Raw genomic sequence first — 26350 nt, 5'->3', positions numbered from 1 at the left:
TACTTACATTAAATATATTCTGAATAAAAAATCGAAACTGTTAATACTGGAAATTGTCCCCTTTAGGCAGTGGTGCCCACCCCCTTCTGTCCATGACGAACTTCCCCCGCAATTGTCTATCCATAGGTGTTTTTTCATGAAAAAAAATCTTTTCGATTAATTTTTACACCCCTTCAAACATATTTATATAGATTTTTAACCCCCCCAATATTTCAATGACGCAGTTTGCGTCATAGCCCCCCCCTTGTGGGCACCCCTGCTTTAGGAGGGGAAGATTTGAAAAGCCTAAATCACGTTTTTGACTAATTTCAATTAGGAATTGATGTAGTAGACGTCTTACTTCCAATTTGAACGAATGTTCACATGAAATTTTTCTGTATAAAAAAATCAGGAAATTTAAATATTATAGAAATTGTTTCCTTTCCCCGTTAGAAGTGAAATTGCCGAAACGTGTATTCTCTTATTTTTAATGAAGTGTTCAAATACCAAACTTCACTCCTCTAACTTAAGTGAACTCTGACATTTGTCAGTTTCATAATACGGAATCAAAATAGAAATTGGCCCCTTTTTCCTATTTAAGAGCGGAATTCTTTAAAACTTCTGAAACACTTGTTTAGTTATATTTTAATAGGAAGTTCATATGCCAAGTTTTATCTTCGTAATGTGAGATATTTCATTCTTGAAAAAAAAAAAAAAAAAAAAAAACACTTGATACCCCGTTAACCTCCCTTAGGATACGTAATTTAAAAATCCTTTCTTATTACTTGTTTTCAAGGCAAGGGAGTTTTCTACCCAAATTTTATGTTTCTGTTATAGTTACGTTATGTTGACGAATGAGTCGCTTTTGCTCTTTCATATAATGGTATATACCTAGGTATATATATATATATATATATATATATATATATATATATATATATATATATATATATATATATATATATATATACTAGCAGCGTTCACCCCGCTTCGCCGCGGTCACCCCGGAACGCAATAAACTTTGTTACTTAGATAATTTTTACTTTTTCGCTTTCAAGTGATATGATAAAAACTAGGGATGGCCAAAATTTTCCGGAATCCGGATTCCGGAAATTTTGTTTTCCGGAATCGGAAAATTTACTTTCCGGAATTCGGAAAAATTCCGGATTTCGGAAAAATTCCGGATTTCGGAAAAATTCCGGATTTCGGAAAAAATCCGGAATTCGGAAAAATTCCGGAATTCGGAAAAATTCCGGATTTCGGAAAAAATCCGGAATTCGGAAAAATTCCGGAATCCAGAAAAATTCCGGAATTCGGAAAAATTCCGGAATTCGGAAAAATTCCGGATTTCGGAAAAAATCCGGAATTTAGAAAAAATCGGAATTTTTCCGAAATCCGGAATTTTTCCGATTTTACTTTCCGGATTCCGGAAAGTAAAAATTCTGGAATTGGCCATCCCTAGCTAGTAGCTGTTAAAACAGAAACACAATAATGAATATATATACTGTATTAGTTTCTTGTAGTTGGATATGTCTTTATCACTTACGTAGACAATTGCTACTGCAGTTATTTACTGTTTTATAAGGAAGGTCTTATTTTCACACACAAAAAAGTCGCCGGTATGTCTCAAACATTATCGCGTTCCCACCTGCAGCTGCTCCAAAGCACTGCAAACTACTTTAACCAGGCGAAAGGCAGTGGAGGAAAAGAAATCTCAACAAATATTCTAATAACATTCGCTTATTGTCAACATACCTACAGTGAGCGCAGAAAGTGTTCGTACACCGTGCATACTTTATATTGAAAACAGCTAGCATGAGGACGGGAGGTGGAAAATATATATATAACCAGAATTAAGACTACACATTCATACATTTTATTTCTATATACAACAGAAAGGCCAAACAAACACAATCACTGTTTTGTTCAGAAGAAAAGAGAGAATTCCTTTTTTGTAAACGCAAAATGTCACCTTACACTTATGCGTGAATTAGTGCTTATAAAGTATATTACGTTATTTGATATTTTGTGGGATTACCCTGTGCGTTAATGATTGTCTGTAGTCTTCGTGGCATTGATTTCACCTATAGTAGTTCGTAGTTCTGTAGCTTCGGGACGGATTATGTCCCATTCTTCTTGAATAGCTTTTCTTAGGCCTTCTTTAGTAGAGACAGGGCCGGCGCGAGAGAGGGTCGAGCCGTGCCACCGCCCAGAGCGGCAAGTCTAATGGGCGGCAAAATTTGAAAAAGAAAAGAATACTATCAAAATATAATGCTTCGTAATAGGCTCACATGGAAAAATAAGATTGTGTTAACCTGAGAATGTAATTGAACTTACTTTACTCACATTCAAGAAAATACTCTCTCAGGAAATTCAGAGCATTCCTCCTCGTTTTCAATTATCAAACTACTAGCCACAGGTATCTCGTTCAATATTTCCCTTGCAGCAGTGTAGATAGGATTTTGAGCTAGAGTGCATAAGATTATCACGGTGTATTTTTATATTTTTTTCTATTCAATAATGTTCTAACACTCCGCTCCAAGTATGCAAAAGGTACACTCCCACTTGAGACAGGCCGTTCTAGCCTGTAGCATCCAGGGGCGGATCCAGGACGGACTTCTGGGGGGGGGGCGGTGGGTTGTAATACTGCTACTTAGAGCTACTTTTAATACTGCTACTTAGAGCTACTTTTAATACTGCTACTTAGAGCTACTTTTAATACTGCTACTTAGAGAGGAAACTTTTAAGAGCGTCAAAAAATAAACTATATATTTTATTTATATATAAAATAAAAAAGTTTCCTCTTCTGGGGGGGCGATCGCCCCCCCCCCTGGATCCGCCCCTGGTAGCATCTAGAGATATTTAGGTTCTAATAGCGAGTTTTTGACCAATTTACAAATTGTTCATTCCGAATATAGTAAATCGTACAGCGTATTATTTCTTGAGAAATGTCTCATTTTTTGTATAGCTAAAAAAAAGTTTATGACTTTTTTTTCTGCGTCAGTTCAACGTTAGGCCATACTAAAGGAACATATTAGTAGTCTCACTTTAAAATCATAATCCACCACAAGGTGGGAGAGCCGAATTGATGCTCTGACTCAGTTATCAAATATAGGAAGTTTATGATGCCTTACTTCAAATAAGTAATGACAATAGAACCGATAGAATGGTCGTCCACGATGCTCTGTGTATAGCAAACCAGCTGAGTTACTTTTCTTTCCTTTACTCACTCGTTGTCTGATATGACTTTAAAGCATTGATTCTCATGTGTTGGATGCAGTAGGATTTCTTGAAAATATATCTGGGTACTTTGAGAGGAGCAGAAATTATGCAAAGTTTAAATCTTACTTAGTTGATACGATGGACTTGGCATCAGCATTAGATACGGGTGATCCACTGATACGTAATACAGTGCAAGCTCGAAGTCGAAAGAAGAGACAGTTTCAGTACGAGGCAGAGGATGAAGCTACTGAAAACAGCCACAAACAAGATACAAGATCGATTTTTATTACAAAGTTCTAGAAGTGATTGTGTTAGCTTTTAAGAGAAAGATTTGAGCAACTTAAACATCACAGCGAGTATTTCAATTTTCTTTGCGATATAAGTAATCGTAAAGATATAGCCTACCACCTGAACTTTTTGTCTGAAAAGTGTACTAAACTTACCATCATTTTAACACACGAAGAATTGAAAGATATTAACCCCAGTGATTTGAAAGACAAACTGAAAGTGTTATCCACTATAATTAAGCGTGTGAAAGTTCACAAAAAAAAAAAAAAAAAAAAAAAAACGAACATGACTTTGCTCCCAATGTTAGTATTGCACGTAGAATTTTGTTAATCTTGCCTGTAACAGTGGCAAGTGGAGAAAGAAGTTTTTGGAAACTTAAGTTTATTAGAAACTATCTACACTCTTCTATGTCTGAAACACGCTTGAGTGGTCTAGCGTCGATATCAATAGAACACAAATTGGCTAAAACATTGGACTACGTGATGTGATAAAGGAATTTGCTCATATCAAAGCAAGAAAAGTTTCTTTCAATTAAGGTATGTTAAATTTATGTATGTCTATTGTGTTTTAGTACATTATAAGGCTTAAGCTAATCACTTACATTTACCATAATTATCTGATTTACTGTATTATCTTCTTGCTCCATACTCTGTTGAAAACGCCTTTTGATATAAAATAAGCCTAAAAATTAAAATTCTTAGTCATGATTAAAGTATATTTTTAAAATTTTATTCTCTGTATGCGCTGCTCTATATTACAGATATACAGCGAAATCGAGCATACTGAATATTGTGTTAGTATAGAGTCGTTTAAATATTACGTGAACATTCCAGAAAGTTAGTTCTTTTTTTTTTTTTTTTTGTTTACTTTTCCATTTTATACATGTTTTTAAATGACACTTGAACGTTATCTGTCAAAATAAGGTTTGCGGATTAAAGGGGCGGCATGTGAAAGCACCGCCTAAGGCGGCAAAATTGCTAGCGCCGGCCCTGAGTAGAGAAGCTGTGCCTTCTGATTGTTGTCTCCAGAACAGACCATAGATGTTCTATGGGGTTCATATCTGGGGATTGGGGAGGTGTGCGAAGCTGTTTCAAGGTATTATAGAGTAGCCACAATCGAGTATTTTCCGCTGTATGTTTGGAGTCGTTGTCTTGCTGAACAATAAATTGTTTTCAAGAACCATCTTCTGAGCACTAGTATGGAGATTTTCCTTTAATATGTTAATATACACTTTGTGGATCATCACTCCATCGATAAGGTGGAGACGACCCACTCCTGAGGCACTCATACAACCCCAGACGAGCACGGACCCTCCTCCGTGTCTTACTTTAGGGACGAGATTTTGAGGATTCATCTCTGTATTCACCTTGCGCCATACAATACGCCTCCCATTGGACTCGATAAAGTTAAATTTACTTTCGTCCGAAAATATGACCCTATTCCAGAAAGAAGCCTGATTCCTTATCTTTATACTCTTTTTCAAACTTTAGTCTCTTTATACGATTTGTCTTGTTCACCCAGAACATTTTCCTGGCTATCCGACCATGATACCTTGCAAATATTCCGCACTGTACTGGCTGATACTTTAACACCGCGTGTTTCCAGATCCGTTGCCAATTGCACAGCACTATTTTTTGGAACCTTTTTTCTTTCCCTAATAATGTAACGTTTATCTTGTTCACTCAACACTCTTGGTCTTCCAGTTTTTTTTTTTTTTTGTTTTGTTTTGTTTTTTTTTTTTTCGCACAGTGATAGAAACATTATACATCGCAATTATTGTTTGTACTGTTGAACGAGGCCTGTCTGCAAGGTTTGCTATCTTTCTCAAAGACTTACTCTTCTTATGCAATTTAATAATTACTTTTCTTGTCTCCTCATTTGTTTCTGTTCGGTTGCTTCCCACTTTGACAGCCCACCGTGCAGTTTTTTCACTTCTATTCACAACTAAACTCATTCTGTTACTCGTCATGCTATACAGAGGTGTATACCCAGGTGAATACTAGTGAACCCCAGTTGTGGTATCTTTGTTTCGTATTCGTACGTCAGGTGTACGATCACTTTTTGCGTCTACTCTATACACTTTCTACGGAATTTATTTACTTTCTGACCATTAAACTTGTCTTTGTGGTTCTTTATTGATATATTCATAAAGCTTAGTTTTCATTATTCATATTGTGTGTGTTATTACACTTCTTAAATTTTCTGTTTCTTTTTCGCAGGCATTCTCGTTTCAATAGCATAGGTGTACGAACACTTTCTGCGCTCACTGTATGTACAGTAAATACAAATTTATAATTTTTGACTTTACGAAGTGTACAATGTAATTGTTCAATAATTAACATAAGCAGGCATTCATTAATTTATATTAATATAATAATTAATAAAACTAATAAGCGGGTGATTGATGACTCAGTGGTAGAGTTTTCATCTATGGTATTCTAACCCAGGACATGTGGGTTTTCGATGGCTAATTTTGTGTTCGAAAATTTTCCCGGTGGAAGGCCTACCTTTCTTATATTTGTTCCATCATCACTCATTAACGAATTTAGTTTATCAAAACTCTATAGCCATATATTCATTCTGTCCGTCAGTGAAGCAAACAGTCTCAAGAACTATCTGATGGATTACCAATCAATTTTGGCCATGATGTACAGAGTCAATAGTTAAGAATCGAGTTCCCTGATAAATGTAATATTCAAACCGGAAGCGGTACAAATCAACCATTTCCGGTTTTAACGTTAATCATTATATAGTAAATATGGTTATAGATAGCGAGAAGCGGTTTCCAGTAATCATGTAGATAGAATGTTACCCAATTTGTACATCTGCTGAAAATAATGAGCTTAGGTATTTAGAGAGCATTTTCCGCTTTAGAAAACGTGTGCTTGGTAAATAATGTAGAGAATTAGCTGAGTCAGGCATGTAGCTAGAATATGGTAATAGGAAGGGGGGGGGGGTCTGTCACGAAATACTGTGGTTATTTACCAGGGGCTCAATCATTCTAAACTATTCTATTGGCAACATATATTGGTTCGTTTAGCCAAGATTTCTAATGGGGGGATGATATGAAATACTGTGGTTACACACCAGAGGCTCGATCAATCTAAATATTTTACTGACAACATACCCATATTGATTGGTTAGGACAATAAAATGAGGATATATTAGTAAGTATTTTAATAAGAAGCTATGAAGAAATCTCGAGTAAAAGAATATAAAAAAGTATTGAAAAAGATATAGTTTTCCGAGGTCATTAGAACGGTGTCGAGAATTTTGCGTCTGGGAAATTTGCGCCCTACCTCAAGAACAGGGAAAATTGCGCCTGCGATGTACCTCCACCGGGAAGTTGAGCTCTGCGAAATAAAAGAACCTATTGGAGCTTACGCATTTGCTCGGAGGGGCTGACATTACAGCATAAACAATCCTCCCCCCACAACCATGCCATTTGTGATTTATTTTCATTGTGGCTATATAAGGGGAGAATAAACTTCAATATAAGCCAAAAGAACACAACGGATCAACGCAATCACTGCTTCTTCCAGAGATGATTTTGGGGGAACACTGGCCTCCCCAGAGCTCTCAGAGTGCCCCCTCGGAGGAGACCAAAATAATACGTCTATAATATAATAATAAATAGAATAGTACCAGCAGTGACCCCCCTCCGGAATTCTAAGTGTGCCCCCCGGAAATTTTTTTTTCTGAAAGAACGACTGAACGCAATTGTGTGTTTGAATTCCAGCAAGTAAACACACTGTACATAGTTTTCTTGATAATATTACTGAACTGATTTTACATTCACTTTACATTCTCTTTTCTATATTTTGTGTCCTGAAAAGCCAAACAACTCGCAAGGATTGTGAACAGAGATATCTGGGTAGAGCCAAACAGCCTTTTGTAGATTAAATTATACTCTTTCATTATATTAATAATTATATATCAGTCATTTATACTTTTTTGTAAATTTTGTAGTATAATGAAAAATTGTATTTGTATGGATTGTCCTTTAGTGAACTAAAATTGTATTTTTTTCATTTGTTCGGAATAATATAACGGATGGAGTAACTCACTGAGACGATGATAGGCAAGCCTAGTTCAAGTGTGAGTGGAAGTTACTTTACACAATACAAAAATAAGTTGAATTGTAGGACGCTAACATCCCAGTGCAAATATATAGCCGGCGCATTTTCCCCTCTTTTTGGGGTAGGGCGCAAACATCCCAGTGCAAATATACTGCGAGCGCATTTTTTCCTATTTTTGTGGTAGGGCGCAAATTTCCTGGGCGCAAAATTCTCTCATTCAAGGAAAATATAATGTCCGTGAAGTTGACAAGCCACTTATGTCAGACTCCATTTCGACTTTAAACGTCGCTAGTGCTACGTTAGTGTTCGATAGTGACGCAAATCGTTAGTACTTCACAGATAACGTGTGCTTTTTAAATAATGGATATAGGTCTTCTAACTGCATGCCAACACGCCCACTTCTAAGAATCATCTCAAAAATGAGGTTAACCGTTAGAGCAAGTAAGTGCTCATTAGTGCCATTAACATTAACGTTAAAGCCTCCATCGTACGGCCCTTTGAGTAATGATAATAGCACGCTCTTTGCTAGTCTCAATGCGTCCCTATATTCTCGCGAACATTCTGACGTGCCCAAGTTAGTTACTTTTTTTTTTTTTGCAACTATTGTTTATCTGTTATTGTTTATTGCTAGTCTGCAGAGTAGTCCTTACATTAATATGCCATTGTCCTTGATAATCATTGCGTATTTACAAGCAGTTTGTTATTACTGTTAGAAGATATCAAAAAACAACAGATAAAATCTACTACTTAACGGTTCACATTTTTCTTTTACAGTACATAAACGATTATTATTATTAATAATAATAATAATAATAATAATAATAATAATAATAATAATAATAATAATAATAATAATAATAATAATAATACTATTCCAGCATAAAAGTTATCAATTGCATCCCACTGGCAACAAGCGACGCATATTTTAACTTCACAAAAATTAGTTTCTCACGATTTTCTGGAAAACTACGTATGATAACATCTTCATTATGTCAAGTTGTTTATCTCAGTGTGATATATGTCTTACCTCTGGACAATATCACAGTAAAACAAAAATTAAATATTAGAAGTACATCGTACTTTTGGACTACATCTCATTAACCATGGGAAGATTGAGTAGTGTATACTTTAGGATGTAAGTTTCAGCTTAACTTGCATCATACATTCTTAGGATTACAAAAAGGAAATTTGTTCGTTTGCGTTTGAACAAAATTCTTAGGATTACAAAAAGAAAAAATAATTTTTCCGAATTCCGGAATTTTTCCGAAATCCGGATTTTTTTCCGAATTCCGGAATTTTTCCGAATTCCGGATTTTTTCTAAATTCCGGATTTTTTCCGAAATCCGGAATTTTTCTAAATTCCGGAATTTTTCCGAATTCCGGAATTTTTCTAAATTCCGGATTTTTTCCGAAATCCGGAATTTTTCTAAATTCCGGAATTTTTCCTAATTCCGGATTTTTTCCGAAATCCGGAATTTTTCTAAATTCCGGAATTTTTCCGAATTCCGGATTTTTTCCGAAATCCGGAATTTTTCCGAATTCCGGAATTTTCCGATTTTACTTTCCGGATTCCGGAAAGTAAAAATTCCGGAATTGGCCATCCCTAATAAAAACCATAGAAGATTGCAGTAAATCTTAACATTATATCGCCTGTCATTTATGTTAACCCGCCCCGCTTCGCTGCGGTCATCCCGGTGCTGGCATATTGTAAAAGTGTCTGTAAAAATAAGCAAATCAATTAAAAAATTTTAAACAGAAGATTCAAGCTATTTTCCGCTGTATATCGCCTGTCATTTATGTTAACCCGCCGAGTGACACGGTCATGCGGGTTGCATATAAATACGTTTATTTTTACCTATGATGAACTAATAACAAAGGATTTGTACGTTATGGACACTTGAATGGTCAATTATCTCAAGACACTGGTAATTAAAAATTAAAGTGATATGATAAAAACCATCTAGGGTCCAAATCCTAATAACCCCCCAAAAATGAAAGAAATTGGTTCAGCCGTATTAGCGTGATGAGCGGACAAAGGATTTTGTACGTTCTCTTTTATATATATATATATTATATATATATATATATATCTATATATATATATATATATATATATATATATATATATATATATATATATATATATATGTATGTGTGTGTGTGTGTGTGTGTGTGTGTGTGTGTGTGTGTGTGTGTGAAAGGAAAATATCTAAACCGCGTCGCACATTGTGCAAATTAGGAACTTCCCAAATGCAGTAATTAGTGCAATAGTAATCAGTGACACAGCCAAAAATATATATATCATGGAGTGCTCTAATAATTGCCAGCTTACACACACACACATACACCAAGCATTACATAGCGTCACCAACTGAACTGTGGGTCATATGATCAGCCAGAGTACTTCACGGGCTCTGGTGACATGAAGTTTAGTTTTGCACTGTATTTCTGTACACAAAAATGAGGCGCATTGCACACAGAGAAAAATCCGTTCTCCGGACAGCAGTATATTGTACAAATATACGGTATCCTCTTGCTTACTATAGTGATCAGTAAGGAGCATACGTTATCCATATGCTACATAGGCACTGCCCTTAGATGTTACATCATGCCGTTGCAGGATGTCTGACATCTAACAGTTTTCCGTATATCACATGCATATACTTATGTTACCTTCGCCAGCTATATGTGAGATCCTGACCGCTTACATTGTTTCATACGGAAAGTACGTATAGATAGAACACTTATACAGAAAGTATTATAACACATGCGTTTTCAGTTATACGTCTGCTGTACGTTAAGTCCAAAAACTACAGGAATTACGCATGTAATCTATCTTTTTAAGTACGCCACCTACAATTTTTTTTTTCACAGCGCAGGTGAGACAGATAAGAAAGAAGTTTACGTTTTTTTTAGTTTTCTGTAGTTACACAGTATTGAAATACTAACGAAATTTCCTAAGAAGTACTAAACTAAACTTCCTGATACTACATCCACAAAAGACCATGGCCAGCCAGAGGGCTCACTTTCAACGGAGTGATGGATGTCTAGTGAACCGGTTCCCAGGTGCCATTATTTCTGGCTCTCTGGGTCGGAGTTTTCTACCTCTTAATTCAGGTAACTCTTCAATTGCCTCTTGATACTGGGTCAGTACCAAGAAATTTTATCGCTCCCAGCGAGAATAGAACAAGGAACCATGCATACCGAGGTCGCACATGCTAGCAATGCGGTGTGTAAGATTAAGAAAATAGCTTATGGAAAGGAAGTTTTTCTTTAAACATGTTTGTGTAAAGCTTGCTTTTCGTGACAAATTATCTAAATAAAAGAGTCGTAATATGTTTATATAAAAGAGTCACAAATGGAACATAGTACATAATTCCAGAATCCATTGCAGTATCACGGTACTAAAGAGAGGAAGGCTTGAGTCAAGTCAGTGTTCTGTCTACGCCGTTGATACTGAATAATCATCAACTGTGTTACTATCATTTACCTAACTGGATACACACAGTTGTTATCTTATTAGGCTAATATACTATTGCATACCCATCTGAGAGGATCTTTTTTTTTCTTTGATTTATTTTATTTTTACCATTTTTACTTTCCAGCGACGATCAGAGTGAGAAGAAAGTACAGTGATGGTGAAAAAAATCAAATTCGAGATTTCAGCGGATATCTACATGTCGAAAAACTGATTATTTTTAATAATCTGTCATTCTCTGTCTGTTCGTTCGAATGTAAAGGTGTTCACACACCTAGAAGTCATACCGCTCTACGTATCGAGACCAAATTTAAAACTTTAAGCTTTCATAAGATTCCCCAGGGGCGTTTCGTATTTTGAACTTTTATGCTACCCCTAAAAATAAGGATTATGATTAGGAATTAGATTCCTGGGCTTTCGGCATCTAAGGCCATTTAGCCCGTCACGTATATGATAAGATGGATGACGTCCCTCGGTGAGCATACTATCCAATCAAAGGAAAGGAAGGGAGTGGCCTGGAATCATTATATTAGGTACAGTCCGCAGCAAAAAAAAAAAAAACAAAAAAAAACTGCAACATGAGCGTGTAAGTTTATTGTAAATCTACGCCTAACAACGCAGGGAATCAACATAATGTCTAAGAGGCAGGAATCACGCCAGGAGAAACCTCGGCGTCCTCCCCTGCACACTTATCTTGGAGCAAAAAGACTTCGTCGCTTCACAATAAACTTACATGCACATGTTGCAAGTTTTTTGCTGCGGACTGTACCATCCCGGCATTTGCCTGGTGTGAATGAGGAAAACCCAGGGAAAACCTCAATCAGGATGGCTGGCCTGAAAAAGCTGTTACACTTTTTCGACCGAGTGTCCCCACCAGAAATCGAACCCGGGACAACTCGCTGCAAATGTAATTGAGTTAGCGACAACGCCACGCAGGGCTACTTCTAAAAATAAGGGTAGTTTACTGAAGGATGAAGATTTAAATTTGCTATTTCATTAAACGATTCGTTCTAACGATTTCGTCCATATTGCATAAATCAATGTTCCACGAACAACTGTATAATGTAACATCAAAAATCCAGGAAAGATAATTTATTCTTGAGAATGCGTTTTCTGAACTATTTTCTCAAAAACAACACAGCTGATTTTGTTCTAAGTTTATAAATAAATATTTCGCTAATAACCTAACAATATGGCATAATCTATTTATCTCGAGAAAATCCACAAGAGGTAATTATGCTTGGGGGTGAGTTTTACCCGGATGATTTCCTCAAAAACGACTCAGATTATTTTGTTCATTTTTCATTAACATATATTTTATTGATAATAATGTTAGAAAAGGGATGTACCCAGCAATTTATTTCAGGCAGTCCAAATGTAATATAAGAATAAATTATATTAAAATTTGTAAAATTACATCTGAAATTAGTTTAAATTTACAGAAAGTTTTGGATTTAGGATGGATCCGGACCCCTGGAACCCACCTCCTGCGTACGTCTCTGCCTAACAATATGGCATAATTTATTTACCCTGAAAATATCAAAGGAGTAGTTTATTCTTGGAGGTGACTTTACATAGACTTGGAGGATATGATCAAGGGAGGGGCTAAACCATAGTTTGCCGTTTTATCCAGTGTAAAGCACGATTGAAGCCCATCTTATCCAGTGTAAACCTGAGCGTCAAGGGGGGATATAGCCCACCTTGGATCCGCCACTATATATATATATATATATATATATATATATATATATATATATATATATATATATATATATATATATATATATATATATATATAAAATTTACTATTTCCTCAAATACAACTAATATGATTTGTTGATTTATCAAACAAATGTTAAATATATAATCCTAATATTTTATTTTTGAATCTGAGTTTTCTTCTAACGAAATTTTCCGAAAACATAACTTTTTTCGTATTTCATAAATAAATGTTTCAGTGATAACTGCAACATAACATTATCTAGTTCAAGAAATTAGAGCGAGAAAGCTAAGTTCGGTGGTTCCATACCTTCTATTTACACACATAAAGACGAAGTCGAACGAATGGGCTCCCTAAAATAATTTTCTTTTCCTATCATTAGTTTATTCGCACCTTTCTTACAACCGGTGATTCTAATTTTTCACAGTGTCAAAACCTATGTTTCAACTGCATATAATAATAATAATAATAATAATAATAATAATAATAATAATAATAATAATAATAATAATAATAATAATAATAATAATAATAATAAATGTAATATGTATGTAATCTATGAACGGTGAGTTATTATTGCCTTTACATTCTGAAAGAACTTTTTGATTCATTTTTAATATGTAAAAGTCCGGCCCTCCTGAAAATGTCTCGAGTCTCCTCAAGAAAAACTTGTGCACTACACCCCTGCATCTCCATATCTCTTTCTCTTGCTTATAAGTAACGCAAAAATAAATAAACAGCTTACAAAATTATTATTATTTTGTAGCTACAAAAATTACTATGAAGTAAACTTATAATTGCTTTCCATTACTGGTTAAGAGAAAAATCTTGAAATCATTGATAGTCTATTTCCTGGCATTTGATGAATAAAAAAGCCTGGTATTTGGAGACAGAAATTTTTTTCAAACTTTATTTTTGTTGTGTACGTTTTTTTTTTAAAAAAATAATAGCCCATATTTTAAAAATATTTAACACAAAATTAGAATCATTCGTCTGTATGATTTCGAATCCCGAAAATCTCATCCATTGCATCTCATGATTTGTCATAGTGTAGTGTAAAATTACTTCCATAAAAAGTTTTTCTCCTAATGTAAGACCATTCCCTGTTCTTGGTCTTATGTTTCATATTTAAAAAAATAAATCAAATAAAAAATGCAGTTTATTTTACAAGTTTTCAAACCATTCATTAAAATGATTAGTGATTTTAAGACATTTTTATCCCAATATTATTAGAAACAATTTCAAGTCAATTGCAACATAATCTAGGGACTTATGAACACTAGTAAACTTCTGGGAACCACTCTGATTTACTAACTGCTGAAATTCAATGTTGTGAGTTTCTAAAATACTTCTTAGTTGAGAAAAATTAAATTGTAATTACTAATTATGAGTTAGACTTACTTGTAAGGATTCGGGCTGAAAGAGAAGAGTCCTGGCGTCATATCCAGATCGAGTGAGAAGGATCCCATGTCGTCGCTCCAAGAATCCAACCCAAAATGAGGATTGTTGGGGACATAGCAGCCCTCCATCTTTTAAATACCTGCAACAGAAGAGAATCGAAGGGCTTCCCTTAATAAAATGCTCTCCATCATTTGGGGGGTTTCCATCATCATTTTCTTATTTCATAGAGACATCAAATAATATTGTTTCCATGGCAACCAGATGTACCTAACTCATTGGTTGGCAAGGAAGCTGGGAGGTTGTCATGATCCCTGGCTGCGGATGCTTTGGTTTCCTATTTCAAAACGAAGCTCTAGAAATCCCTAATGGCGGAACACAGAATAGATTTTTTCCCTTGGAAAACATCCACCCTGGCCGGAACCAACATACACATTATATATATATATATATATATATATATATATATATATATATATATATATATATATATATATATATATATATATATATATATATATATATATATATATATATATATATATATATATAAAATGATGTGTGTAGTATGTCGGGAGTGAGAAGTCTCATAAAGCTAACAGTTAGATGATTTAATTAATCTCATGAACAGAATTGAAATTATATTCGGAGGAAGATATTACAAGGTTTCTTCCCCCACCTGTTTCGAGTTATGAAAGTTAAGTTTAATAAATTGTTTTGCTTAATTATATTATGAAAGTTATTAAAATGTTGGAATAACTGTTATTTTCACATTAGGTAGAGAAAAATGAGTAAAATCCGAAGCACCAGTAGATGGAATTAAATGTGTTCATGGAAGCATTTTCTTCAATTGTGAAATTAAATCGTAGAATTCACATCAACACTTTTTTACACTAGTACAGTCAGAAACAATATTAAGTGAGGTTGGAGGTATAAGAAACGATAGCTTCAACCTATACTTAATATTGTTTCTGACTGTACATCACTTAGCCTTTTTCCTGTATGAAAGACCCTGCTTCAATTTGTCGGTGGGAGCTCATATGGTTTATACCTTACGTTAAGCGTAAATCTACTTCTCATACAGCTTTCGAGCTGAGAGAGACGTTAACCTTTAGTCGAAGCAACCGACCAAGCATCACTTAATGTATTGTTAACTCTAACACTACTACATCAATATACGTTCATGCTATCTGAAGTTATCGGGAACAATAGCGAACAAGCAGAAGAATTAGAATCAGCTGATGGCAAACTGTGACTATGACGCTAATCATTATTTATCTATCGTATTTCACTTCAATACTTTTGAATCTGTATTTAAAATAACAAATGATTCTCGTGTTATCTTTGGCTTCCCTCGTTCTAGGTCCTCTATGCTGAATTTGAACAATGAATGACAGCCTTATTTTCTGAAGCAGAGAGATCCATGTACCAAACTACCTTTCGGCTAGGTGGGGACGTCACCCTCACACCTCCGCATATTTGCTCGGCCTACGGCCTCGTATTTCTTATACCTCTAACGCAGGGTTTCTCAATCTGGGACCGCGAGAGGGTTTCTTGAGGGTCGCGAAGATAAGCGGAAGAGATAAATATAATTAGAATTAATACCGGAAAATATTTTTAAATATTACTTTGAGTGTTCTTCTGATATGCATATTTTTATTTTTATACATAGACCCTACTATTAAAAACAACAAAAATAGATCTACTAAACATTTTTAACAACTGCAGAGTTGTTTAAGAATCAATTTAAATGAAAGAGGTACGATATGAAACTAATGAGAACTACATATTGAAATATCTAGAAAGATACGAATGCAACAAAACCTGCATGTTGAAGTACAATTAAAATTCAAAGCTAATGAGATACCTGAGCATTGTGTGATTTCACTAGTGCGGCAATGTCCGGTTCAATCTCCGTGACGCACATTATCAAGTCATTTATGCAGCAGAGTCAGGAGAAGGGGATACTCGCAAAGATCTTCACCGAAAACCTCCCCAATGGCGCACGGTGACTCGAGAAGTGACTACAACACTGTCGGGATCGTCGCTCGGTTTTTTTGACGCCTGTTCGAAACAAAGTACGGTATTCGTTACTTACAGAGCCTACAGTTCTCTACATACTAGTGGTGGGCACAAAAACCGGTTTTTCGGCTTTTAGAAAAAACGAAACTGGTTTTCGAAAATTAAAAAAAACGATTTCGGTTTTCCCCAATACCGGTTCGGTTTTTCGCCGGATCCGATTTCGGTTTTATTCAAAACCGGTTCCGGTTTTTTTCAAAATTTGTTCTCTTTCTGACCAGAATAGTGTTTCGTTATTCTCCGGAAACCGATTCCGTTTCCACAGAAATAGTTTTATGTGTTTTAAAAAAGTTTTCACCGAAACCAGTTTCGGTGAAAACCGAACCGGTTTTGAAGAAAACCGAACCCGGTTCCGGTGAAAAATCGAAACTGATTTTTGGAGAAAACTGAAACCGGTTTCGGTGAAAAACGAACCGGTTTTGAAGAAAATCGAAATGTCGGCTTTCGGTTTTTCTATAAACCGATTTTCGGTTTTTGTAAAAACCGGTTTTACTCATCCCTACTACATACCCCTATCGACCCTGGTGCTTACCGGTCAAGAAAGTAGGGAGTCACTGGAGATGTCCTTTCAAGGTTGTAGCTTAAGCGGCTTGGCCTGGGAGTTGATTAATCACGCAATCAATCAGTACTTTTTCTTTTATATGTACAAATTATGAATTCGAAACAAGCACATCATAGGATGAAACCTTCTCCTTTTGCTTCCGATTTGGAGCGGAATTTCCAAAAAATCGAAACCGTTTCTAGTCAAATCGAAAATAATCACTCGCAGAGTAGTTTTCTTTTTCGTGACGATGTTGTTTCCAATTTTTCTATAACCAAGAGTTTGTATCAGAATGTATAAGAGATAAACTAATTATAAGAGATAAATAGTAAGTTTATAAGTAACTAGCGTCAATTACGCGCTTTTCTGGGTTAAAATAAGAAAAATTAGTGATATGTTCCGTTAGTCAGTCACTTTCTACTATTACTAAAACGCTCTTTGGTATCAGTCATTTTCGATCATTTTTATATATCTCTCCCTGCTCCAAGTTACAGGATTGAATTTAGATTTAAACGGAATCAGAAGTGTCACTGTTCATCTCAACGACCCCGAAAACTATGAAATTCGACACTAATATTGGTCATTTTCGATCACTTTTAAATATCTCTCCTTCTCCCTCTCCTCTAAGTTGCACCGTCGAAGTGAAATGATAAAATCCATCCCAGGTCTGAACCTCATCTATGTTGAAAATTTGATCGAGATCGGTCGAGTAGTTCGAGAGTTATTAAGTTTTATATATTTCCCCCTCCCCTAAGTTCTATCGTCAAAGTGAAATGATAAAAAAAAAAAGAAACTCAATGAAGTGAAATGATAAACTTGTCAGGCCCGAACATCATTTATGTTGAGAATTTGATGGAGATTGGTCGAGTGGTTCAAGAGATACGAAGTCACAAACATCGTGACTTTCAATTTTATATATTAGATAAACAACAGTTGTTACCTAAAAATAAGCTTGGTATAAGGTACAAGCCGCTTTCGTAATGTAAAGAGATCAATTAGGTATAATTGATACACAGATTTCTATATGAATAAAATAGATATAATACACAGACATGTTTTATATATAAAATATTCACTAGGTGCAAGAGAAAAACAAATTTTTATATAAGAAATAAATTAAGTTTGTTTTCACTCCAATCGCTATTGAAACAAGTGGTGCTTGGGGTGCAAGAAGTCTAGAATTCATTAGAGAGGTAGGAAGACGCATTTCTTGTGTTTCCGGCGAAGTTCGCTCCACATCCTATCTAATACAGCGCATATCCGTTTCTATCCAACGTGGTAACGTCTCGTCGGTCCTTGGCACTTTACCACCTGGCAAGGAACTGGATGAGGTGTTTATACTCTGAGAAGAATTGTCTTTGTAGAAGAACGTAATCAGAATCTAATTGCTTGATATTGTAAAGAATATTGTAAGATATATTTTTCTATTGTTATTATGTTATCGTATAGAAGGTGTGATCAAAATGCATAGATTTTCACGTTACGCTAGTGATTAACTATTACTATCTGTTTATCTATTACGTTTATAGTATAAATCTTTGCCACCTAGAAAAAAAAATATTTACTTGATTGAAACATTGCCTTGAATTACTTAAATGTGCACACGTCGGTAGATGTATTTTAAGACTTCGTATGTTAAATATTTAAATACTTAATATACCAGTTAAATACCAGTTAAATATTTAAATATTATATGTACCTCTTAAAATCTCACTCACAGTTGTTAAGTGTAAATTATGAAAATATAATCAATAAATATTATTGTTTCAAGTCTGAAAAAAAAAATTAAATATAAGTCATAAAAATATTTTATGTAAGAGATAAATGTTATCTTTTATAGATAGTTCATTTTTTATAAAAACACTTTTTATACAGAGAAGATAAACTAAATGCAACAGATAAACAGTTTTTATATAAGAGATAAATTAGATAACGCATTTTATATAGATATAAGGCTTAACTATGCAGGACATGTTTGTGAAACCTGAGGTTGCTCCTTTGATAGTACTCTTAAAGTTGAGACCAAAGTAAGATATTTTCTCGCATCCTAAAGAGACTGCTAGACCTGTTTTCCAGATTATATTTAAACATTCTTCCTAAAGTGACCTCTTAATGAATTCTCCGAAAAAGAAACAAGAATTTTACAAAGATTAAAAATGGATCAAAAGATTGCGATCTTGGTCAATAATTACTTTTTGGATCAGGGGCCACAAAATTTTTGAACGCCTCCTAAATCAAGTATACGTATTTTCTACGGAATAAGCACATCATACCTAGGCTGAGTTAAGTGATAGTTTGGGTTTGGCTACACTATATGTAGTTATCCACATATAAAGCTTACAAGAAAAGTTTTGAATGAAATATATCTTTGGATCTTTTGATTTAAAAAAAAAAAAAACTAAAGCATTACTCTCATTTCAAATTGTACATCTATCCAATGGACTTAAAAATTGTGAGGCGTCCTCTACATGCATTTGAGACTTCGAAAACACATACATAGGATTGGAAATTGTTAATTCAGAACTCCTAAACGCTTCCATTCTGAGGACCTCTCAAGTCTACACGACATTGTTTCTGTTTTCTCTTTCAAAACCTTCAGTTTCATGATGAACGGTTTTTTTATTCTAGTGACTGCAACGAATTACGTCGGTAGTTATGACGAAACGTTTCTCCAGATTATTTATTAATTCATTATCATATTAAGTACAATATAATAAGGAATTAATAAAAAGTCTGTTTAATTAGTTAAAGTTTAGCGTTCTTTTTCAGTATCAAGGCTATACAAGAACATTTAATCAAATGGACCAACTCTGAAAACATGACTTGAAAGCAATATAAAATTAAAGTATAAAAGTTAATAATAATTTGAGGTTACCCATAGCGTGTACTGATATCTAACTGGTGTGTCGTAATAATAGATTTGACGGGGCTATATATTAGTGTTAGTTTCACTTTAACAGATACCATGCCTTTCAGCCAATTTCTGTTGCCCATTAATTACATATATTTTTTTTAGTGCCATAAAAATTCGTTCTTGTCGATTTTTTCTGAAATACCCTAGGCAACTTGATGCCCTGCAATGACATCATTTACCGCCTCCCTTTTCTTGAAAAAAAAAAAACAAATTTTGAAGGCCACGATTTTAATTATACTACCTTATCATAAACAACGAAGGGGAGGGAAGACGCACTCGCACTCAGAAAGACCTAAACACTACAAACACAATCTCATTGTGTCTATTTTTCATGGTTGTGAAACATAAAGCAAACACACCTACAGAGGAAAAATAACAAACCTTTTCATAGAATTCAATATCGAGCTTCAATCGCAATATATCATTTTGCAATTCCACTGCAACTAGCTCTTTTAGCATTACTTTTTGATTTTTCTTCTACATCTGTTTTAAAAAAAATAGAATAAAAAGGCTTGTTTCCACCTTCAATGATCAGGAACTTGTTTGTGACAAAGACAAGACTAGTTTTCATATCAAAATTATGATAACTAACTAAATGGAACAAGTGTTTGCTACTCTTCGAGAATTGAGTCCTTGTATTTGACAACAATCGCACATTTGTTTAACCATTTGCTTTAGCACTGTCCGTGTGACCTTTAACTAATGCGACCTAAACATGATTTATGAATGCAGTACTCAAATAGAATGTCAGTTTAATAAATTTAACTACCATCTTCATGAAGTCTGTTTCCAACAAGAAATATTTATTTTATAGTTACGATAGATTTTGCCGCCTCATGCAAATGCACGTGTTGTACATATGGTAAAGCTGGCCCTGAAAATACCCTTATACATAAATACTTTTGTTTAGCTCGATTGGTTTATCAATTAATAGATGTCTCATTTTTCTTCTTTTTTTTTAATTATGAGCTTTGGAAGAATTTTATAATTTTTAGTTTCTGTGAACATTTTAGGAAAGAATGACACAAAACATTATAATTTATTTATGAAAGAGAAAATCCGTCATATTTAATTTAGAATGGAACATATTTAATTTATTTTGTTTCTTGTTTGCTTCCGCCAGTTTTGATATCAACACTCTTTCTTTGTTCTTCAGTCTTCAGCTTTCACTAGAGTTCTTCTCGGTTTTATTTTTGTTATGTACGCTCCATACTCTGCACAAAATGGCCGCCGATTGAACAAGCAATGTGGATCAATAACAGCGCTGATAATACAAGCTTTTCTTGTAAGAAAAAAAAAACGAACACAATTTCATTAATCACTCCTGGTTTTCAGTTTCAAGTGAAGCCTTATAAGTATTACGTTTGTTCCTTTTGCTGAAAATCAAAGGCATGAATGTCATTGCAATTGATTTATACCAAATGTGATGATGCCCTTATCAAACACTGGTGAGTCAATGCTATGGCTCTTGATCATTTACATGTTATGTATATGTTATATGTTGTAATAATATGTTATATATATAATGATATGTGATATGTTATTTTTATATTATTTATATGTATATGATTCTTGATCATTTCTTTTTATTTAAATCGAATGGCATTTGTTTGACTACCTTTTCTTTTTCCAGAAATATTGAAATATACGCCCTATTTAATTACAAATAAATACAATATTAAATTTTTAAATAGAATAAAACGATAATAATAATAATAATAATAATAATAATAATAATAATAATAATAATAATAATTATTATTATTATTATTATTATTATTATTATTATTATTATTATTATTATTATTATTATTATTATTATTATTATTATTATTATTATTATTATTTACTATTATTAGCTGGGGCCGCAGTAGATTAGTGGTAGAGCGTTCACCTCTGGTGCATGGGACCCTGGTTCGATCCCAGCTTGCGCGAAGGGAGCTTTTTGGTGAACAAACACCATGTGCGTGAGTTTTCTTGGGATTCTCCGGTTTCCTCCCACTTTGTTCATTCCACCATTTTCTTTCATTTCTCATCATTAGGGCTCAGAATTTGAGGAAAAATCCTATTTTTCACGAGTGCCCGAAGACGAGGCTTAACATAATATATGTTCAGAAAATGGTGGATTTTATTTGTCTTTTTTTGCCTTTTTCGGCGTTTTCTTGTTTATTGTTCTTTTTTAAAGCTTTTCATTGGTCTTAACGTCTTTTTTTTTTTCACTTCATCTTTCGACAATAAATTTACTGGTCATTAACTCGAATCTCCACCACCTCTTTAACATCTTTTCTTTAGTAAAGAAAATTCAAAAGATAAGATTCTTAAGACCAGATTTGCAACAATCACAAGTCAGATAAGGAGGCGTAATAATGTCCTCCAACAACGGGGAGGGGATGAGGTTGTGGAAGTTTTTTTATTTTAGTTTGGATTTCAGTTTGTGGAAGGACATACCGTTAACCTACCAGAAGCTTGTAATTCTTGAACATTATATTGATTAAATATGTAATTCTAATTAAATTGGTCTTATTTTTATGTCCTTTTTCCAGTTTTTAGGCCCTATTTTAGATATTTTAGGTCTTTTTATAGGTCAACTTTTAGGCACATCTACTCATCATCATCGTCTCCTTTAGCCTAGCCGGCATAATCGTGTGACGTAAAACTCAAAAATTTCATTTAATTTTTTCTACTATTAGCTGTGTCATGTTCACATAAGGCATTTGCTCAGGAAACATATTCAAAATAATTAGTATATAAAATATCAAGAAATAAATACATTATGAAAATTTATAAATTGTTTATTTTAGGTAATTAATACGCAACACATTTTAGACGTAATTAATACGCAGCACATTTATGGGCAAAAAATTGTCCTTAGCCAAACAGAAATCGGTTCATTTACTCATTCATCACATTGATTAGATACTTCCCAATGAGATAGAGACCTGAAACTGCATAAAGGTATCTTATAATGACTTGAGTATGGAAAATGTCCGAAATGTGAGGAATGTGCTATGGGAAATTTTTATTGGCAAAAAACTGTTCTAAGCCAAGTAGAAATCGGTTTATTCTTTCACTCAACACATTAATTACGTACTTCCCAATAAGATAGAGACCTCAAACTGCAGTAGGGTGAGCGAAAAAATCAAATTTTCGAGTAAGAACTTTTATGACACCTTTAATAAATTTTGATGCCACGGACTACAGTGAGCTGATAGATTGGAGAAAATATAAGCTGTTGCCCCCCTCCAGTGCTCCAAAGCTTGACAACAGAAACTATCTTATCACTTGTGCATGATAAGTCTGCTCATGAGTTTGACTTCTTAAATTTTCCATGCCACACTCAGGAAATTGAAAGTTGCGTCGAACTTGTCACAGAGACTGCGGGAAAAGTGTGCGGACAAGAAAACAGAGAGGACTACATTAGAGAAACTTTCCTCTCAATATTCACCATGCCAAAATTCGATTTTAAATAATCTGAAGTTAAGACAACGTCCTTGACTAAATCAACATAATTTAGCACATCCTAATTGATAGGCTGGTTAGATAGGGTGTGGGTGGAACTCGAATTGCAGCCACTCCCTCGTGGTGAATTCTGGGCCATTTCAAAATTTAAAAAAAAAAAAGTTAAGAAATAGGTGAAGAGCTGCAAAATTATTATGAAAATGAAATGTGTAAAATCACTCATATTAACGAATTAATAACAAACATGGCCTCACTTGGACGCTATAGAAATTAAGAAAAAAGTAATCTGTATATTTATTGCGTAAAGATAAATTTTGGTGTCTCTTGCCATCTTTTTCAAACTTTTGTCCGTTTGTGCAAACTGAAGATCCAAAGTGGGACGCAACTTTTGAGCCCTATTAGAATTCGATACTCGAAAATTTGATTTTTTCGCTCCACCCTACTCTGCATGAAAGTACCCTATAATTATTTGAGTATGGACAAAGTCCAAAATGTGAGGAATATACTATGGTAAAATTTTTATGGACAAAAAAACTGTCATTAGCCAAGCAGAAATATTTCCACTAACTCACTCATCACATTGATTAGTTAGTTTCCAATGGAATAGAGACACAAAGCTCTGCATAAAGGTACATTATAATTACTTGAGTATGGAAAAAGTCCGAAATGTGAGGAGTGTGCTATGGGAAATTTTTATGGCCGAAAAACTGTTCTAAGCCAAGCAGAAATCGGTTCATTCACTCATTCATCACATTGATTAGGTACTTTCCATAAGATAGAGACCTCAATCTCTGAATAAAGGTTCATTATAATGACTTGAGTATTGAAAAAAAAATCCGAAATATGAGGAATGTGCTTTGGGAAAATTTTTATGGGTACAAAACTGTCCTTAGCCAAGCAAAAATTGTTTCACTACCTCACTCATCACATTGATTCGCAAGTTTTCAATCAGATAGAGACATGAAACTCTGCGAAAAAGTATCTAATAATTACTTGAGTATGGAAAAAGTCCGAAATGTGAGGAATGTGTTACGGGAAATTTTTATGGTCGAAAAACTGTTCTAAGCCAAGCAGAAATTGGTTTATTCTCTCGCTCATCACATTGATTAGGTGCTTCTCAATGAGATAGAGACGTGATTTTTTCCGTAGAGGTAGCTTACAGTGACTTCAGTATAGAAAATGGACGAAATGTGAGGAATGTGCTAAGGAAATTTTTTATGGACGAAAAACTATCATTAGCCAAGCAAAAAACCTTTCATGCACTCACTCATCAAATTGATTAGGTGCTTCCCAATGAGATACAGACGTGAAACTCTTCATAAAAATACCTTATAATGACTTGAGTATAGAAAGAGTCCGAAATGTGAGGAATGTGCAATGGGAAATTTTTTATAGGCGAAAAACTGCCCGTATCCATTAGGTACTTTCCAATGAGATAGAGACGTGAAACTATGCATGGCATCTTATAGAGGACTAGCTCAGGAGAGTAATGCTCCCGGAAGTAGGAACGAAATACACAGTTCTGATTGGTTGGCGTTATCCATTGCTTGCCACGTTGCATTCAAATAGCAGAAATCAAACATATGCTGCTGTCAATCTTCCTGGCCGAGTGGGTTAGCGCTATATGCCGGGAACAGAAATCTCTTTCGGCGTGAGTTCAAACCCCGCCCCAGGAAAGTTTTTTTTTACATTTTTATAACACTTTTAAATTAAAAGAACATGAAAATAATACTCAAAAAAGTGATTTACTTACTTTTGTGCAGATAAGTAGTAGTAGTAGTAGGAACGGGTAAGAAGTCCCGCAGAGCTCGTTTTGTTCCCCTTGTACTCCATGATATAAATTTTGTGACCAACTTAAAACAACTGGCTAGGATAGCGCGTAAAACAGCTGGCTAGAGTAGCGGACGAAAAAACGTACTTCCGGGAGCATTACTCTCCCGAGCGGGTCGTTCTTATAATGCCTTGAATATGAAAAATATCCGTAATTTGAGGAATGTGCTATGGATTTTTTTATGGACAAAAAAACTGTCCTTAGCCAAGCAGAAATCTTTCCATTAATTCACTCATCACATTGATTAGTTTCCAATGGGATAGAGACATGAAACTCTGCATAAAGGTACATTATAATTACTTGAGTATGGAAAGAGTCTGAAATGTGAGGATGTGCTATGGGGAAAATTTTTATGGGCAAAAAACTGTCCTTAGCCAAGCAAACATTGTTCCACTACCTCACTCATCACATTGATTCGCAAGTTTCCAATCAGATAGAGGCATGAAACTCTGCGTAAAAGTATCTAATAATTATTTGAGTATGGAAAAAGTCAGAAATGTGAGGAATGTGCTACTGGAAATTTTTATGGTCGAAAAACTGTTCTAAACCAAGCAGAAATTGGTTTATTCAGTCAGTCATCATTAATTAGGTACTTCACAATGAGATAGAAACGTGAAATTCTGCATAAAGGTACTTACCTTATAATGATTTGAGTATGGAAAACGTTTGAAATTTAAGGTTGTACTATGGGAAATTTTTTATGGGCGAAAAACTGTCCGTAGCCATTAGGTATACGGTACCTTATAAACTCTCTATAAAGGTACCTTATAACTGCTTGAGTATGAAATTTGAGGAATTTGCTTTGGGAAAATTTTAATGGGCGAAAAACTGTCCTTACAAGCATAAATCAGGAACGATTCCCTTATTCAACACATGTGCATACTGATAATGTTGTCAACCGTCCGAGTGGTTAAGTGAGCTAAGGTGTGTATATACTGCCGTAAATTTGGTGGTTGGAAACCCAGACAAATAAAGCTAATATTTTTTTTCTTTTTTCGGAGAATATTTAATCTTTATTGCAGTCGTTGGTATTAAATAGATATTGAAATTAAATTGATGAGTAAGAGAATGTAGAGGTGGGAATATTCAGAATTAATGTAGTTTTCCAAGAAGTGAGAAATCCAATTGTTCGAATTTTATATGAGATATGTTGGTGGTAAATATAATTAAGTTTACAAGCTATTTAAAAGGTGTATATCATTAGAAGGAAAACCTGAGGTAGTATGAAACTGCGCAACATTCGCATCATGTAATGAACTCTGTAATTTCGCAATGTGGAAGGGCAGAGAACAATTAAGCATGTTGAAACACCAGCCATGTCTAGTGATGTATCATCGAGGATTCAGCATCAAGAGTTTTGGG

At 34.5% G+C, this 26350-nt stretch overlaps 1 protein-coding gene across 1 annotated transcript in view; it reads right to left on the bottom strand.

The window, feature by feature from the left end:
• LOC145665862 (uncharacterized) overlaps positions 1 to 26350 on the bottom strand; it is an 87449-nt gene that overhangs the window by 46422 nt on the left and 14677 nt on the right. Inside the window, exon 2 of the mRNA XM_081732976.1 lies at positions 14168 to 14306. Coding sequence (XP_081589102.1) covers positions 14168 to 14295 — 128 coding nt within the window. The 5' untranslated portion in view covers positions 14296 to 14306. The remainder of the gene's footprint in view (positions 1 to 14167; positions 14307 to 26350) is intronic.

The sequence above is a fragment of the Thermobia domestica genome, chromosome 12 (assembly GCF_964235325.1).
Source record: "Thermobia domestica chromosome 12, izTheDome1.hap1.1, whole genome shotgun sequence".
Lineage (NCBI taxonomy): Eukaryota > Metazoa > Arthropoda > Insecta > Zygentoma > Lepismatidae > Thermobia > Thermobia domestica.
This window is presented reverse-complemented; position numbering and strand designations above follow the sequence as displayed.